Source organism: Maniola hyperantus, chromosome 6 (assembly GCF_902806685.2).
Source record: "Maniola hyperantus chromosome 6, iAphHyp1.2, whole genome shotgun sequence".
NCBI lineage: Eukaryota > Metazoa > Arthropoda > Insecta > Lepidoptera > Nymphalidae > Maniola > Maniola hyperantus.
In genome coordinates, this window is record NC_048541.1 from 5,289,634 (window position 1) to 5,309,487 (window position 19,854).

General features: G+C 36.4%; 1 protein-coding gene and 2 long non-coding RNA genes across 3 annotated transcripts; all 3 read right to left on the minus strand.

Moving 5' to 3' along the window:
* Positions 1 to 1,044: 1,044 nt before the first annotated feature.
* Positions 1,045 to 3,721, minus strand: LOC138402445 (uncharacterized). Its single transcript, XR_011236822.1, has 2 exons — positions 1,406 to 3,721; positions 1,045 to 1,324 (listed from the first exon to the last, which is right to left on the minus strand). It is a non-coding gene; the product is annotated as an uncharacterized lncRNA (long non-coding RNA).
* Positions 3,722 to 8,986: 5,265 nt separating this feature from the next.
* Positions 8,987 to 9,737, minus strand: LOC138402464 (uncharacterized). Its single transcript, XR_011236845.1, has 2 exons — positions 9,348 to 9,737; positions 8,987 to 9,266 (listed from the first exon to the last, which is right to left on the minus strand). It is a non-coding gene; the product is annotated as an uncharacterized lncRNA (long non-coding RNA).
* A 1,082-nt stretch (positions 9,738 to 10,819) lies between these two features.
* On the minus strand, positions 10,820 to 19,585 carry LOC117982776 (uncharacterized). The gene is made up of 4 exons (XM_069499032.1): positions 19,368 to 19,585; positions 18,860 to 19,276; positions 17,243 to 17,450; positions 10,820 to 16,122 (listed from the first exon to the last, which is right to left on the minus strand). The coding sequence occupies exons 2-4, from the start codon at positions 19,218 to 19,220 to the stop codon at positions 15,777 to 15,779; spliced, it is 915 nt and encodes a 304-aa protein (XP_069355133.1). The 5' UTR covers positions 19,221 to 19,276; positions 19,368 to 19,585; the 3' UTR covers positions 10,820 to 15,776.
* Positions 19,586 to 19,854: the final 269 nt, after the last annotated feature.

Here is a 19,854-nt window from a genome sequence, read left to right on the forward strand (position 1 = left end):
CAGATCTATACCTACCTCAGGAAAACCCCTAACATGGCCCTCTCATCGCTTGCTGAACAACTTCTAATTGATAGACTCAATAGCTCAACGGTTAGAGGAGCGGACTGAAAATCCGAAAGGTTGCCGGTTCAAACCCCACCCGTTGCACTATTGTCGTACCTACTCCTAGCACAAGCTTAGCGCTTAGTTGGAGGGGCAAGGGGAGTATTAGTCATCATTGCCATATTCTTTAAAAATAATTTCATTGTCGCTTGCCAGTCACGTTTCAGCGCCATACCTGAGGACAGGAATAGCCAACCAACCAACAGTAAGTTTATTTTTAGGGTTCCGTACCTTAAAATGAAAAAAGGAACCCTTATAGAATCATTTCGTTATCTGTCTGGTGTGTCTGTCAAGAAAACCTATTGGGTATCCCGTTCACCTAGTGTAAGGGTGGTAAATTGGCGGAATAGAAATATACCCGGATACGGAATAATCTACCACCTTACAAAGATTAGAGGAAAAAAAAATATTTTTAATTTACTTTACTTGATCTATCTACCTAGTAAAGAATAGAAGCTAGCCGTCGACTCCCTTGTAATGCATATGAGGTGTTATAAATGAAATTTGCTAGATGTTAGGCAAAATTGTTTTTAATGTAACTTTTACCGGGGTCGCTTAATACATAGTGATGGCTAATAATGCTTAGTTATTCTAACTTAATGCCAAGACTTAATTTAGATACATTAGAATGCCTTAGGTAGATAGTACATAAAATCTATGTTTTAAATTTAAGATGCCATTGGCATGGAATAGACAATGACACAGTAAAATTCATAAATTGTTTCAAAATAAAAGCTCAGTAGTAAAGACAGGGTTCTTACTGTACACATACACTAAGAAGGTTCACTAAACTGTTGCAGGATACAAACATTTGCTTACTTGTAGGTGCGAAGACTGCAAGGTAGCTGGACGGCATCGGCCAAGATCCAAAACTCAATTTATTTGATTCTTCACAACCGAAATGTTTCATTACAAAGATTTTCACCAAGTCTTATCCATAGCAATTAAGTTGTCAACGTGAATGTGCAAAAGAAATAAATACGAAAACCGAAAACGCAAACGGAAAACTAAAACGGAAAACTGAAGCTAAACGTAAAACGTAAACGTAAACCCTGTAACAAAGAAAAACAAGATTATAATTTGTGCTGTGTGAAAATTTCGACACGTGGAATTTTCCCGATCAAACACAACTCACCTATTGAACTCCTGGCCACCAATGGTTTTCAGAAGTCCACCCACAACCCATTATCCTCATTTATTTGGGAAGTTAAAATAACTGGAACTGAAAGAAATCATGAGATTAGGATTTTCTCTAACCAAACCGCCATTTTGTCGAATCCACATTACTTGATTTTTCACTCACCATAACTGATGAAACATTGAAAATACGTTAGGATGACTAAAATTTATGACTATTGTATTTTTCCAGGCGAAGCCATGGGCGAAAAGAAGTGAGATTTTCCTGGAACGAAAAAAATTCGTCTTCACATGTTGACTCCAGGAAAATTCTAAATCTCAGCAATCGGTGTTGCCAGACGCAACCCGAGTGTGGCCGCTCTCAGTTAGTTTGATCATAAAGCCAATTCATTTTTGAATATTTGCGGAACCTAAGGATATATTATAAGAACCGTTTTGTTAATGACTTAACAATAAACAAATGATATTATGGTTTTATTTAATTATTTTGTTTTATTTTTACGACAATTGACAACGAAGCAAACGCCATCTATTGTGGCTCGAATGAACTCTGAACATCGACCCACGCGTAGTTCTGCACCTTGATGCTAGGTGGCACCAACATACTTTGAACAAAATAGATTTTAATTAAAAGCGAAACGCTAATTAGTAGTTCAAAATTTACAACGTCACAATACTTCCCCTCCTACGAAAAGGTTCAACAGGTTGAACCACGCTGCCCTCAGCGTCATCCAACAACTACTAACAATTTGCCTGAAACAAACAAACAAAAAAAAACACAGAAGTTACGCGTGAACGCACATCTACTACTAACAAGGAAAATTGTCTAACAAAATAAATATACTGAAAACAGTGTAAGGTTTTATACATTATACTTAACTACACAACCCTAACTTCTAAAAAGAATATATACAAAAAAAACTTCATGGTGTCTAAGACACTTGAGTGGAAACATCTTGGCATCATTCTTCAGCTGACTGATAGAATGCGTCTAGGCCTACGGTGGTTCACTCTTTTAAACTACCATCGTAATATTTGTTACTCAACAAATACGGAAAATCTGGTTGTGAACGGGTCCATCTGATATGGCAACCGTTCTCTATCCCATTCGGAAAAATAAAACCGAATCAAAATCGGAATATGAGAAAAAAAAACGAAATAACTCTCCTAGAAAATAGATCTCGGAACAGAATCGGAAAAATAACAGAAATGATCCATTATCTAGAAGGAAAACGAAAACAAAACACAAAACCCCCCCCTTTTCGTTATCCCCAAAGTACGATATTTGCATTTTTACTTTCTCTACCGGTTGGTCTACCACAAGCATTCCAATCATCACATATTCATCCCTACATACATCCACTACATTCCTCCTCAACTGAACCATGGTAATGTAACTGTTAATTCAGAACATCACTACACTCATACAAATTCCTAATTGAATATTGATAACTTAAATATTCAAACAGTTTAGACCAAACTAAGTAATGGCAAATATCTACTTCTTAATATCCTTAATATGCCAAGTGCCTATTGGGTGGTTGTCAGCTACTCTAACTAGTTCGTAAACCAAAGGTGACAAAACCTTGACAACCCTGCACTTTTCATACTTAGGTGCCAGCTTAGCTGCGAAAAAATTTGTAGCGTCGCTTTGTGGATAGGTCTTTTTCCACACTATATCCCCAACAGAATAGCTTGCAGACCTACGCCTTAAGTTGTAATGCGTTGCATACTCTGCATGAGCCTGAAACAAATTTCTCCTAACCTGACCAAATATGTCCTCCAAAGTTCCAAACTTTCCTGCGTATTCCTCCCTTGGAATTCCGGCCTCGTACTCCTTATCCGTGTCCTTATAGAAGGAACCATTTAAAACCGGTTCTCTAGCGTGGACAAGGAAGAACGGGGAGAATCCAGTGGATTCATTAACCGCACTGTTTATGGCGAACTGGACCTTGTACAGGTTTTCGTCCCAGGACCTGTGGTTATCTTTCACAAAAGCGGCTACAGCAGTCATAACAACCTTATTGTACCTCTCAACAAGGTTAACTTGCGGAGTGTACAGTGGTGTGTAGTGTAATTTCGGAATATTATAACGCTTAATGAGATTACGGAATTCAGATCCTGTAAATTGGGACCCATTGTCCACAATCACAGTCTCTGGAACACTATGGTTCAAAAATACAAAATTCTCTAGCGCTTTAACAACAGCGGCACCTGTGGCACGCCGTAACGGAAACAACATTGTATATTTCGAAAAACAACACGTCACCACAAAAAGAAATGTAAATCCTGATTTAGACCTAGGCAAAGGTCCGACTAAATCAGCCGAAATGACCTGAAAAGGTCTCTCGCAGACTTTAGGCTTCCCTAGCAGACCTGGAGTGGCTGATGTCGTGTGTTTATACGCAGAGCAAGTATCACAATTCTTAACGTACTCAACCACGTCCTTATACATACCACGCCAAAAATATCTGAGGGATAATCTGCGATGAGTTTTGAACACACCAAAATGACCTGCAGTTGCATCTGCATGGTTTTGTTGCATAATTCTAAGGATGTCGTTCTTGTGGACTACCTCTTTCCAGTCGAACTCACTGAGAAGCTGGTATTTACATTTACTGTAACGATATAGTTTATCGTTCAAAATACTAAAATTCGGAAAATTTGCTGGATTGATTTTACAGCCATTAAATGTTTTGTCATACCAGTCATCTACCAAAACTTGTTGACTAGAGTTATCATTACGATCACCAACTACATCTACGTGTATGAGTCTCGACAAGGTATCCGGAACTACATTATCACAACCCTTCCTATGTTCGATAACAAAATTATACTGTGATAATCTACAACCCCATCTGGCGAGTCGTCCTGAGGGATTTTCTAAATTTAAGAACCACTTTAGGGATGCATGGTCTGTGATAATTGTGACTGGCTTGGAACCAAAATAAGCCTGAAATTTCTCCACTGCAAAAATCACAGCTAGAGCCTCGCGTTCCGTCGCGCTGTAATTCCTTTCGTTTTTATTTAGGCTCCTACTGACATACGCAATGGGATGATCGCAACCATCGGTTTCTTGCGTTAGCATACCGCCAACACCATATGCAGAAGCATCACAATGTATTTTGAATGGTTTTTCAAAATTCGGTACCGCAAGAACAGGTGCGGTTACCAACGCATTCTTCAATGTATTAAATGCTACCTCTGCCTGTTCGCTCCACTCAAATTTAGGTGCGTTCTTTCCTTTACTCGTTAGTCTATTGAGTGGTGCAGCGATGGTTGAAAAATTCCTAATAAAGCGCCTGTACCAAGAACAAGTGCCTAGGAAAATCTTTACCTCCTGTGCAGTTTTTGGGGTCGGAAAGTTCAAAACTGCGGCAACTTTTCCAGGATCTGTGCGTAAACCAAATTCATCCACTATATACCCTAAATATTTCAAAGAGTTTCTAAAAAAATTACATTTATCAAAATTTATGGATAGTTGAGCCATTTTTAGTTTATCCAGAACTCTGTTTAATAAAATTAAATGGGTTTCAAAATCAGCAGAACAAATAACAATATCATCTATATAACAAAATACTATTCCATTTTCAATATCACTACAAAAATTTTGATTAAATAACTGGTCCATTAACCTCTGCTGTCGTGCTGGTGCACCGCATAGGCCAAACGGCATGACTTTAAATTTGAATAACCCTCTACCAGGAACTGTAAAACTGGTTTTTTCCTGAGAGTCGTTAGCTAACGGAATTTGCCAGAAACTTGAACTTAAATCAATCGATGATAAAAACCTTGCCTCTTTCAAGCTATCTAGAATTTGTGGAATGTACGGTATTGAGTATGAATCCCCCTTTGTCACTGAATTTAATTTCCTGCAATCTAGGCAAAATCTCCAGTCTCCATTTGCCTTTTTCACTAAAATTGCTGGGTTATTCCAAGGGCTTTCACTCGGAGTAACTACGTCCATTTCCAGCATCCTATCTAACTCTTTACTTAAAGCTTCCTTCTTTTCGGGAGAAAGTGGATATTGTTTTATTTTTATTGGCAAGGCATCACCGGTGTCAATAACATGTTCAATTAATTTTGTTCTACCCAATCCAATTTTCTCTGAAGAAATATCTAAAAATTTATTTACTACAGACTGGGCTAATTCTTTCTGTTGAGATGATAAGTTTTCAAAAGAAGTGATGGTATGAATTTGTTTATTATCAATCGCACAAATATTGTAAAATTGAGAAGGTGCCTTAATTAATTCTAAATTATCAAAAATGCCAGGGGCTAACTGAAATGTTTTCCAAAAGTCACAGCCAAAAATAACATCCGCTATTATAGAGGGTACTACAAAAAATTTTATTATGTGAGTTACGGAATTATAAGTAATCGGAATAAACATATAACCCATGCAATCAAGTTTGTCTCCATTTGCCACTGAAAATGTGGTATCAATACTGCTATGCAATTTATAACCGAATCTCAAAAAAACCTTGTGCGCCTGGTTACCCAAAATTGACGCGCAAGCACCGGAATCTAGTAAACCTGTAATCTCAAAACCGTCAACAAAAACCTTTAAATGTGGCCTAAAGTCTCGTTTATCCACTGAATACAGAACTGTGTCAGGTAAAAGGGATGTTTTGTTGTTAATGACCCAGTTCTTTACTTGTGTCTCTGCACAGTTCTTACTAATTAGTTTTTTGAATTTTTGTCCGGAGCGGGTTTACTAATCGCCTTTTTACTACAACTTGGACATGTCTTTACTGTAAAGTTCTGACGTCCACACGAAAAACATCTAATAAATTTCGGAACTGTCCTGCAAAATTTAAAGGAATGGTTACCCTTGCCGCACTTGTAACATAGTTGTTTATTTGTTTTCGAAAAATCAGTGCCTTTACTTGTATCAACCTTAGGTGCAGGTGTGACTGAAAGTGTGTTTATCTGTTTTGTCACTTGTTTGTAAGCAAACTCTGAACTTAAAGTTGCCTTACTGTTAGTAGGCTCAGAAAATAAGGCGGAACGCTGCCTCGCAGCCTCTAGTTTGCGACACTTTTCCTTCAACATTGCGACAGACTTAATGTCAACAAGAGCTAATTGTTCTGAGTAAAAAGGGCGAATATTATGTAATAAAATTTGTAACTTTTGTTCTTCGGAAAGTGGTGTTGACAACCTTGAAAACATGCAAAACATTACAGCGAAATAGATAGACACAGGTTCTTCAGAGCCTTGTGTTCTTGCTCGAATTTCACCTAGCAACCTGTAGTCATAATCTACTGCATCAAATTCCTCTAAAAATAAAGTTTTCAATTCTGACCAAGACGAAACTTGACATTTGTTGCCTCTGTACCATAACAATGCTCGGCCTGTAAAAAGATGAAATGCAGAAACAAATAATTTTCCATCTGAAACGCCATAAGATCTTTTATATTCCTCAACGCGTTCGATGAAACTGCGCGGATCACCCTGTCCGTTGAAATTTAACTTCCACTTGGCAACATTTTTATCACCAGTGCAGTCAACGGCGGTACTCTCGGAATCCAGTGATTCGTCGTGAGACGACTCATTGTCAGCATCTAATCTGGAAATCAAACTCTGCAACTTTGTATGTAATTCACTCTTCCTACTTATTAAGCTGAGTTCGGAACACTGTATTCTCAAAATTCTAAAGTACAAATGTGAAGCTAAAGCTTTAGACCTACAGAGGGCATGTCTATCTTTAGTGTCAGAACACTTTTTTAATAAATCTTCTAAGTCTTGAAGTTTTTTAGTAATAACCCCTAACTCACTTTCAGAAGAGAAATCTGTCTCTAAAATTGATTCAGAAGGAATTTCCTGAATTAATTGTTTTAACTGTTTCTTTAAACCTAGCACTGTAGGTGCTGGAGTTTCGGAACGAATGGATACCTCATAACACAATTCGTCCTTCAAAAGTGAATGAAACTGGGCAAAAGTCTGTTCCATTGTGTTAAGTCAAAACACATTTAACAAAATATCGAGCTTGTGTAACTGTCTATGTTTAGCCTTATACAAATTGGTTAAACACAAACACAAAAGAAGTTATTTAAACTATTAAATATACACAAGCAAAATACACAACAAAAACAATATTCTTAAGTCTATCCTAACCTATTTTATCAATTATGTTCCTATTCCAAAATATTGTTAATAATACAAGCACATATTATTACTATAGTAAACAAAATATAACAAAATAAACTTCCCAAAATTGAATAAATGATTGTAAGGTGCAGTATCACCTTTATGAGTACACAGTGTGTTACAACCTTTACAATTACAAAGTAAACAGGCAACAAAGTTGCAATGAACTCTGACTAGCATATTATCTTTCAAAAAAAAAAAAAAAAACAAAGAGATTGTGCAATGGTTTGATGGCTGTTACTTTACACTTTTAACACATAACCTAAAATACAACAAAATCTGTTTCTAAATGTCACTTTAAACTACCAGCATTCAATTAAACTTAACATGTTTTGTGTGTGAAGTAGCTTTTATCATAACCTTAACACAGCTCTAAACAAAATTTCAACAAAATAATGAAGTATCAAGTCACTGAAAAAAAATTGTTCATAACTTCCTACTTGAACTTAATGTAATCTCTGAATATAGTTTATATATTTAGTTTCACAAGTTGTAACTCTTAGTATTTATAAATGTATGTGTGTAACTAGTTAACAGCACATAGCGTTTCAAAACTTTAATTATACTAAGTTACCGGAATTTTCAAACATAAGATGTACTTACTATTGAAAGCAATACCCAACAACAACTCAGTTAAGCAATGTTTATTACTAAACTGAAGGCAAACATTCACTTATACACCTCCAAGGTAAGTCAAATAACATAATTGAACGGCATAAGCACCATTTATAATGTGTTAATTAAATAAGAAAAAAAAAACCAATGTTGGACTATACTCAGAAAATTACTTAAACTATCAAATAAAATTTTTAACTATTAGTTATTATTTAGTTAGTTAACCATAAAAACAGCTTAGTGCTCTTTGCAATGTGTCACTACTTAGAAAATTGTACAATCAGCGGAGTACATTTCATAAAATTCACAAAATTTCTCAAAATATACTAAAATAACTATATAAAAAAACGTTCGGGCGCCATTTGTAAGGGTGGTAAATTGGCGGAATAGAAATATACCCGGATACGGAATAATCTACCACCTTACAAAGATTAGAGGAAAAAAAAATATTTTTAATTTACTTTACTTGATCTATCTACCTAGTAAAGAATAGAAGCTAGCCGTCGACTCCCTTGTAATGCATATGAGGTGTTATAAATGAAATTTGCTAGATGTTAGGCAAAATTGTTTTTAATGTAACTTTTACCGGGGTCGCTTAATACATAGTGATGGCTAATAATGCTTAGTTATTCTAACTTAATGCCAAGACTTAATTTAGATACATTAGAATGCCTTAGGTAGATAGTACATAAAATCTATGTTTTAAATTTAAGATGCCATTGGCATGGAATAGACAATGACACAGTAAAATTCATAAATTGTTTCAAAATAAAAGCTCAGTAGTAAAGACAGGGTTCTTACTGTACACATACACTAAGAAGGTTCACTAAACTGTTGCAGGATACAAACATTTGCTTACTTGTAGGTGCGAAGACTGCAAGGTAGCTGGACGGCATCGGCCAAGATCCAAAACTCAATTTATTTGATTCTTCACAACCGAAATGTTTCATTACAAAGATTTTCACCAAGTCTTATCCATAGCAATTAAGTTGTCAACGTGAATGTGCAAAAGAAATAAATACGAAAACCGAAAACGCAAACGGAAAACTAAAACGGAAAACTGAAGCTAAACGTAAAACGTAAACGTAAACCCTGTAACAAAGAAAAACAAGATTATAATTTGTGCTGTGTGAAAATTTCGACACGTGGAATTTTCCCGATCAAACACAACTCACCTATTGAACTCCTGGCCACCAATGGTTTTCAGAAGTCCACCCACAACCCATTATCCTCATTTATTTGGGAAGTTAAAATAACTGGAACTGAAAGAAATCATGAGATTAGGATTTTCTCTAACCAAACCGCCATTTTGTCGAATCCACATTACTTGATTTTTCACTCACCATAACTGATGAAACATTGAAAATACGTTAGGATGACTAAAATTTATGACTATTGTATTTTTCCAGGCGAAGCCATGGGCGAAAAGAAGTGAGATTTTCCTGGAACGAAAAAAATTCGTCTTCACATGTTGACTCCAGGAAAATTCTAAATCTCAGCAATCGGTGTTGCCAGACGCAACCCGAGTGTGGCCGCTCTCAGTTAGTTTGATCATAAAGCCAATTCATTTTTGAATATTTGCGGAACCTAAGGATATATTATAAGAACCGTTTTGTTAATGACTTAACAATAAACAAATGATATTATGGTTTTATTTAATTATTTTGTTTTATTTTTACGACAATTGACAACGAAGCAAACGCCATCTATTGTGGCTCGAATGAACTCTGAACATCGACCCACGCGTAGTTCTGCACCTTGATGCTAGGTGGCACCAACATACTTTGAACAAAATAGATTTTAATTAAAAGCGAAACGCTAATTAGTAGTTCAAAATTTACAACGTCACACTAGAACCATGAAATTTGATATAATATCTAATATAGTCCTTGACTGCGATCTCACCTGGTGGTAAATGATGATGCAGTCTTAAGATGGAAGCGGGCTTACTTGGAAGGGATATGGGAGTTTCATTAATCCCGTGTCGGCATCGTGCTGGAACGCTAAATGTCTCAGCGGCACGGCTTTGCCGGTAAGATGGTAACTAGCTACGGCAGAAGCCTTCCCACCAGACCAGACCACAATTTAGAAATTATGCCTGCCGGGAATCGAACCCGGGATCTAAACTTATAAGCCCACAGCACTCACCACTGCGCCAGGGAGGTCATCAAATATTAGTATTGCACGTACCTACCTAAGTTTTTAAATAAAATAAAAATGGCAAGATTTTGTAGCAGATTAGTGTGAAAGTTCCTTTATCTCTCTGTGCAACGAACGGACACGCTGCGTACGTGCCTCGCCATTCGTTCCGGTAAAATAAAAAATATAAGCAACCTACGAAAAATGTAGAGATCCACGACAGATCTAGAAAAGTCTAGTCAGGTTATCCTGTTGTTTTATACCATTAGTTCTATTTATTTTTGGAGTGCTAGCAGGTACTTTGATTCATGAAAAGGTTCCTCTTAAATAAAAGAAAACCTAAGAAATCCTAGCATATTTTTGTAGTGGTCAAACTGTTACTAAAAGACTAGCTTATGCTCGCGACTTCGTCCGCGTGGACTACACAAATTTCAAAACCCTATTTCACCCCCTTAGGGGTAGAATTTTCATAAATCCTTTCTTAGCGGATGCCTACGTCATAATAGCTATCTGCATGCCAAATTTCAGCCCGATCCATCCAGTAAATTGAGCTGCGCGTTGATAGATCAGTCAGTCAGTCAGTCACCATTTCCTTTTATATATTTAAGATGATGTATATGCCGCTCGGTAATAAGTGACTATATAATTCAAGCAAATTAGTAATTAAAACGATATGTTAAAATATTAGACATCTTTTTAATCTATAAGAAACAACCTTATGAACTATTTACACTTGCCTTTTTATTGGGCAAGCCATAGCGTCCATATAAAGGTCGTCACTGACTTACATCGCACCGCAGACAGCTCGACTCTGAATAAACAAACAAAAAATTTGAACGTATTGAACGTATACTCTAAACACCTATCGAAAACAAGATAAAAAAATAGCTTCTGGACAGCTTCTGAAGCGGTGCGGGATAAATGAGTGATGACCTTTATACTCTATCCACGAAAACAAGTCAGTATAGCGCTCTCTCTGTTTTGTAATCCCATACGAATGACAGATCCAAAAATCTCAGTGAGCGTTAACCATTTTGAGGCACCGACCAATCACAAACAAAACTATATTTTCGAATGTTTTTTGAAAACATTTTCGAATTGAATTTCAAATGTTTTTAAAAACATGTTTCTGATTGGCTGGTGGCTCAGGACGGTTAACACCCACTGAGATTTTTGGCCCAGTCACTTGTATAGGATTACATAATAGAGAAAGTGGTATACTAACTTCTTCCCGTGGATAGAGTATGGATACACAAACAAATCAATCGATCGACGGTAACATAGCAAATGTAAATAAGCTCTTACATCCTAGAAGTAATTAACAGTTAGACATACGAAGTAGAGCGAACTTACAGTGCGCGACAGGTTGACATGCCAATCGGGGAGGAAACGCCCCGCACAGCTCCCGCGTTAACCCGTTGCGGGCAAGCGCGGGTGACGTACGGGTGTGCGGTGCGCCCCCCGCCTCATACCCATGATAAGACTATGCTCATACCCGATTTGCCATGTCGACCTGTCGCGTATTTAACCGTGTAATTTACAATACGCAAACAATTGTTGAGTCATGAAAAAATATATTATGTACAATACATCTAATAGTCTCTCTTCTACTATCACAGTCCAAAGCTTATTGTGTGTATACAGACTGACTGCATTTATACTGCACAGACAGTGCAGTTTGGATGGACTTCATAGGAAACAAATGAGTTCATAAAACTGCATCCAAACTACATTTCGTATTCAGTATGCTTTCTATGCTCGGAGTTTCTCTAAGTCATCAAATCAGAAATGAGGAGATCTGTAGGAGAACTAGAGTAACCGACATAGCTCACCGGGTTGCGAAGCTGAATTCGGAAAACCGATAGACGTTGGGGTCTCAAGGTGCTGGAATGGCGACCTCGCACCGGAAGGCGCCTCGCACCCCCACTAGGTGGACGGACGGCGCAAGACCGTAAAATCCCTACAAGAGATATATGTACAGCAGTGGACGTCTATCGGTTGATGATGATGCATTCTAAATACAGAACAAAGTCCGTCTGTTTAAACACCACACAGATCGAGAACACAAAGATTTGTTTTCAGTTTTTTTACTCTACGGACTAAGAAGGCAAAAGGTCTCCACAATGACCTCTATGTAGAACTACGTACTATACCCTAACCGCGGAATAAAGTTAATAGGTATAGCGCTTTCTCCTCCTAATCCCATACAAAAACAGAGGGGTTATTAAGAGGGGTAAAAAAATCTCGTTGAGTCAGTCTCACGGGGGTGTGACTCAACGGGATTTTCCCCCCGTTGAGTAACACAGTGACTCAATGGGATTTTTTTTCAAGGGCGCGGGTACTAACTTCATTCCGCAGATAAATTAGTATAGCGCTCTCTCTGTTACGTATCCATACAAATGATAGAACCAAACAGAGAGAGCGTTATATTAACTTTATTCGGCGGATAGGGTATAGACAGGTCATTCTGAACAAAAAAAATTGCAGGCTGCAACTCGTTAGATCAGTTAGTATAATACAAATTATTAGTCAATAGTGCGGAAGGAACCAATACACGAAGAATTCTACTGTACATCACAACATATAAAGCGCTTATAAATATTAGGTCTTATCAAGTATTACTATTTTATCTAGATCATATTCTGTAGTCTGAATCATAAGTATACCATAAATTATTATTTGTAAAATAAATATCTCAACAACCGTTGAGTTTATAACACTCTTTAAACTTGACGTTAAATAAACTGTTATATTGATATGTTGTTTTTAAATACATTACGCACATTGAAAACAGAACGGAACCTATCTAAAATGTCCGTTTTTCAATGTAATGATTTGTATTTAGCAATTTAACTTATTGTGAGGACAAAGGACTATAAGAGAGCACTAGAGTGCTAGTATCGTCTAGACAAAATATTGAAGTTACCGAGACAAGGATCTTTATGACGTGTTATTTATTTCTCACAGCTGATCATCTGATATAAGTATACATAGTACGCGACAGGTCGAAATTGCAATCGGGGAAGGAACGCCCCGCACACTCGCACTAACCCGGTGTGGGCGAGTGAAGCTGGCGTGCGGGCCACGTATACCCCGATCGCCATCTCGACCTGTCGCTGACTATACTTACAAAGTTGTAAATCAGAACAGCCGATTTTTGGGTAGTGCCATTTTCGTTTTCAATGTGCGATTGTTTTACACGGAAACATAAGTTTTAGAACACATTCAAACGAGAGCTTTTTAACGCTACGTCATAACAATAGCATTGTAATGAATCACATAGAGTAACTTAGAAATGTTGAAGTGATAATAATAATCACATCCATCTGACGTCACACATTCACTAGACTTTTCATTCCAATAAAAAATTATACAAAAATATTTAAATATACACAAATGCAAATAAATGTCAAATTTTTTGTTGTCTGCTGATTATTTTCATTATTTTAACCTCATGTTGTAATTTGTTCTTCATGTGTTTCATATTTTTGACTCTCATTAGAAAAATGGCGAAGCGTTTCGGAAACCGTCTGCAATTCTCATGCTATCCTTTTCAGCAAGCAAAATTGTGAAACGGATGGCAGCTACTTTTTAGACGAGTATGTTTACGTTTTTATGTACAAAAGAATTAGCACTTAGAAACTTTTATGAAATTAAGAATATTATCTTGCATAATTAACAATATAAAGAAAGAAATGCTATTAATATAGAAATCTTACTTATGCTTATTAGTAGAATTTCTACTTAATAATAGAGAATCTTAATTATTACACAACAAAACAATTTTAGAGACCGATTTTTCAATCGTCTTTATCTAGTCGTCAACTTTTATCTAGGGAATAAATTTGAGGTTTTTGACACTTTTTTTTTTGAAAGTCTGTCAAAACATCAAAGTTATTCATTAGATAAAAGTTATTTGACAATTTAAAAATCGGCCCTAAGTAGGAAATTTAGAATTAACTTGTGATTTGAAGTTAACAAACTAAAAATAAAATATATAGAACTTTTTCTTAGGATTTTTTTAGGGATGTAACAATACTTCATACTGTAAATAAAATAGAAAGTATAGCGAAATATTGTACTTAAGAGGTATTTTATAAAAATCATCATGATCAACCCATAGCCGGCTCACTACAGAGCATGGGTCTCCTCTCAGTGTGAAAAGGATTTGGCCATAGTCCACCACGTTGACCAAGTGCGGATTGGCAGGCTTCACAAACCTTTGAGAACATTATGGAGAACTCTCAGGCATGCAGTTTCCTCACGATGTTTTCCTTCATTGTTAAAGCGAGTGATATTTTAGTAGTAACCACTAGGCTATAACGGCTATCATATCAATCTTCTCAGTTGTATATTTATCCATTTCAGTTTGAGTCAATATTTTTTATTGCTTGGTCATTTTTAGTGTACCAATACCACACATGACATTATTGCTTATCAGTCAATATAGAATGAACAACTTAAGTTTGTTACAACCCTAGTGAACAAAACCGGCTTACTCGCATGATACAATGCGTCAATCTTCACACTAGTAAGTATACCCGGTTTTACCTAGTCTAGTAATTTACCTTACTCTAATAAAAAAATGTAATGCAAAAACTAATTTCTATCTTATAGAAATTCGATTCGTCATATTAAACGCCAGCTTTCCAATAAGTAAACAAAATTAAGTCTGCATTCTTAACAACAGAATTATTTAGTACAGTTCGTATGTCAGAAGTTAAAACCGCTTCGAAGTCACTTTTACGCCTTTAGCATACTGACGCATTCGCACCCAACGTGCGGTACAGTATACGTTAATGTTATAAGCGTTAATGGTTTTATTTTTGCGTTCAAATGCGTTGGTATACTAAAAGCGTTATGATAGTTTGAGGAGCAGTCAAGGCCTAGACCTGACCTACTCCACTCCATCCTATAATACAGCCAAATTTGGACTGCAGTAATAAAATTACGTGATTGTTGTATAGCGGTGGTTTATGGGGCTAGAATTCATTATTAAATATAATAATTTAAAAAATCATGTTTTTTTTTGAATAACTAATTATTAACGTCACGCTGTACGGAAAGCGATTAATGACGTCACATGGCCTAAACGACGAATATTTTTAATTTTTTAACATAAAAATATTTTCGCGCAGAAATTACTCTATTTTTACGTCAAAAAATTGAAAAAATTGTAATTTACGGATTGTGACTTCGTTATTCACCATCCGCACCTACAGCGTGACGTTCATGTTAAAAATGAATGTAAATCATGTTTTTTTTTAAATTATTATCCATACTAATCCATACTTAATATTATAAATGCAAAAGTGTGTCTGTCTGTCTGTCTGTCTGCTACCCTTTCCCGGCCCATCCGCTTAACCGATTTTGATGAAATTTGGTAAAGAGATAGCTTTCACCCCGGGGAAGAATTCCCACATTCCCATTCCCCATTATTTTTGAAAACCTAAATCCACGCGGACGAAGTCGCGGGCATCAGCTAGTCTTTAATAATGAATTCTAGCCCTATAAACTACCGCTATACAAAAAGTCACTTCATTTTATTACTACAATCCAAGACCCTATTCAACTCTTGACACACGCACATGTATTAGCTTTGTACGCGCCATCACATAACCTTCAAAAACCAATTATAATATTGAATTGCTACTGGTATTAGACCAGTTGATCAAAGTGTCCGACGGCCCATCTTCTATATCTAATAAGAGATTGTTCTTTGATTCGTCCTTTGAGCGGTGTAATACAACATCCTCGTCATTCGTCTGGAGATTAACATAGGATAGGGATTTCTTCTTCTGCTCCAAGTCAAAGATCTCCAAATCCTCTTCATCATCCTCGTCAGATTCCATGGTTAAGGGTATTCGAGACAGTTCAAGGTTGTCTCTCCGATCGTCTGATTGGAGGACACCATATCTAAATTGATTTGTATCGTTGGTGTTGTGTGAATTATTTGCATCGTAGTTCTTGCCCTTTTTCCTGAAAGTATGGAAATTGAAATTAATTTTGTACTTATTCTCATCAGAGGCCAAATCACTATACCCATATTATAAATGCGAAAGTGTGTTTATTTGTTGCTTTTTGAAGGACTACCTTCAATCACGTCGCAACGAAGCAACAGATTGATGTGATTTTTTGCATGGGTATAATTTAAAACCCGGAGAGTGACTGGCTCCTTTAATACTGAAAAATCAAAGAGAACCCACAGGATTTTTAAAAACCTAAATCTACGCAGACGAAGTAGTGGGTATCAGCTAGTTTTGTATAAATTGTATCAGGTCTTACCTACCTTACCTTACCGTACCTTCAATGTTGTGCTGGTAAGCAATTTAGAGTTCCAGTATGAGGCAGCATAGAAAGTAGAAACCGATTCATCATCATCATCCCATCACTTGACTCAACTCTCACTACTTGACTGGCTGGCTCACTAATGAACACGGGTCTCCTCTCAGAATGAGATAGGTTAGGCCAGTGTGGTGGACACCACGCTGGCCAAGTGCGGATTGGCCGACTTAACACATCTTTGAGAACATCATAGAGAACTTTCAGGCATGTAACTTCCCTCAGAATAATTTCCTTACTTAATACAAACTCCGAAAAATTAGAGATATGGGTTCGAGCCCTAATTCCTCTGAATCGGAGGTCGACGTGTTAATGGAATGGTATATACAGGAGTGCCACATGGCGCCACATTTTTACTCTCTATGGCGCACCAGGGCGCCACGGTGCTCACTTTGGGAACCCCTGCACTGGACTGTCACAGTTTCCAATTAAGGATATACTGCTACTGATTCTGAGCACAACCTAATTTTAGAGTATTCGCATCCTCTTCTTACTAATGTAATATGAAAAGGACAGGCGCAGTTTGACAGTTTTATATTTATTTTTTAGATGGTACCTAAACCCCGTGATTTAGCGCAGTCGCGAGCCTACTGTTTAAATTTGTAGCGTGCACTAAAATTTAGAGTTTTTAAATGTAAAGTTCTGTCCTTTTTTAGCATTGCTAAAAAGAAAAGGATGCAGATACTCTAAATTTAGTTTATAGAAAGACAACGGAATCGGTGCCAGTATACGGGTTTACTTAAACTTAAGCTGGTACCTGTAAAACACAAAGTAGGCAACACCAAGGAGGGCAAAACCGCCAAAAACAATAAGTCCTCGCTTCACTACGCCAGGGCTCTGGAGAGCACTTTCCACATCACTGGAAGTGGAATTGGTCACTGCAGTTTCATTTTGTTTAGGGGTCGTGGACAATGTTTCATTGTTTTTTAATGCATTGACAGTGCCGTTCGATGTGATGTTTTTACCTGAAATAGAAATATTAACAATTTTTACTTTGGCTATTCAATGAGATTTACATATTATTAAAACAAATCAATACATATAATACATTTATCTATTAAGGGTCTCATAAGAAAGCCCAGAGTCACTCAGCAGGTGATGAAGACAACTATGTTTGGAGTTACGTGATCAAATCAGAAATGAGGAGATCCGTAGGAGAACTAGAGTAACCAACATAACCTTTATAATTTGGGTAGTGATGCTTGCAACAATTCAAGACATACAGAATAGTTACTTTTTTGTACCGGTACAAAGCACTCCACTGAGCATACTAGGAATTAAAATTGAAACTTTGTGTCAAATGGTTAACAAACTTAAAACTAACAGTGGACGTGGAGTTTACGAATTATGGTAGACCCTCTATTTAGTAATGCCTAAGAAATAATTTATTTTTGAAATAGTCATCATCCCAATTATTGCAGATCCAGCATACTTGCATTAGTAGGGGTCAGTGATGAAAGGTCACTGAGAGATAGCTGTTAATAGCTGTGAGTCAGTTTACAATAATGTAGCGTGGGTGCAACCAATGCCATTCTTTATGCAAAGACACTAATGTAAATATTTACACTTGTTTACAAAATTAATCTAACCTTTTAAATAGAGTGCAAATTCTCTATAGGTACTATAATAAACTAGATATATCTTAGATACTTAGAAACGTTGTCTTCAGTTGGTTGGTTGATCTTTACTTTAAACCTACACATTCCCAGTGCTCTTCCTATAACCAAAACTCTACAGGGAAGGAAAATGGTTGGTCCATGTTTCTCAATTAATCATTTTCTGCATAGAAATCTCATATTTTTATGTAAATTAAAAATTAATCTTAATCTCGAAAGTTATTTGTGTATGAAACCTTGTCAAACCAATCAAAGTAAAAACAGATAGCTTAGACAGACTTTTGCAATTATAAGTAAATAGATGTCCGCATGGATTTAGGTGTTTAAAAATCCTGTGGGTACTCTTTGATTTTCTGGAAAAAAGTTGCCTATGTCAATTTCCGAGATGCAAGCTACCTCTGTACCAAATTTCATACAAAATCGTTTAACAGATGGGCCTTTAAGAATCCCATGGGAACTCTTTGATATTCAGGGATAAAAGTAGCCTATATCCGTCCCCGGGATGTAAGCTAACACTGTACCAAATTTTATTGAAATCGGTTAAACAGAGGGGCTGTGAAAAACTAGACGACAGACACAGTTTTAAATTTATAATATTAGTATGGAAGTATGGGGTTCATCTAGGATTTGGTAAATTAGCTACATTTACTTAGTTAGAAAAAAAAGCAGAAACTTAATTTGTAAGTAAACACTCACATAGAACTATTGTAGATAGAAAAAATTTAAAATCTTTTAAAATATAGAATAATATCACTTACCATTTTGAGGATCTAATTTAGTATCAACTTTAGTTGTATCAGGTTTAATAGTTGTGCTATTATATTCAGGCTTTGCAGATGGCAGACTAGCATCCCCACCTTCACTGGGACCAATAGCATTCGGCACACCTTCAGCTTTAGGTATTTCTTTTGTATCCTTTCTTATAGTTGTATCATTTTTGTTGTCATTTATATTTTGACCTGTTGGCAGATCAGCCTCGCGTTTCCGAAGTTTTAGACTATGAGAGTAAATCGGTAGCTCATAGTTCGCTGCATGTGCACTATATTCGACTTCATTATAAAAATTCGATGTTTGTACATAGGTAAACAGGAGCAACAAAATACCAGTGCATATAATCATGTTGGATGAATATTTTCCCGGTGCATCGGCTTATCCTGCCTCTTATTCAGAGAATACTAGAAAGTTATATTTAGGTATGTACTTAATTAGTGCTACTTTATCCTCTTCGCATACGCACGCATGTAATTAATATATGTAGGTACCTACCTATTTTACCGGGATGTTACAACTTCATAATATCACTTCACAAGACTACTGTAACTTATTAAAAGGAAGTGTCCTATTAAATATTTAGATAGCTAGTGCGTAATAAAATTGTTTAAAAATTTACTGATAATATTCAGGATAGATTAATCGCAATTTCCCTAATGAGTAATGAGGAGGAAAATAAAATATTTTTGGTGGTGTTTTGACATTTTGACATGAATGACGCAAGATTGACAAATATTTGCTCACAGATTATTTGCTATAGCCCACAGCCTACAAAATCTTTTGGCTGCGTTCAAAAATTTGTACACAGTGGTCATGGGTAACTTTAGAAACGAATGGTTAACTTTAGAGCGTGACGAACAATATTTGTAGTAACCTCTGGGCACAACAAACAAAATAATAAACGACATTTTATTAGGTGCACTAGGAGGTGACGTGAAATCAAAGATTTAAAAATATTTTAGTATTTACCACGACACGACGA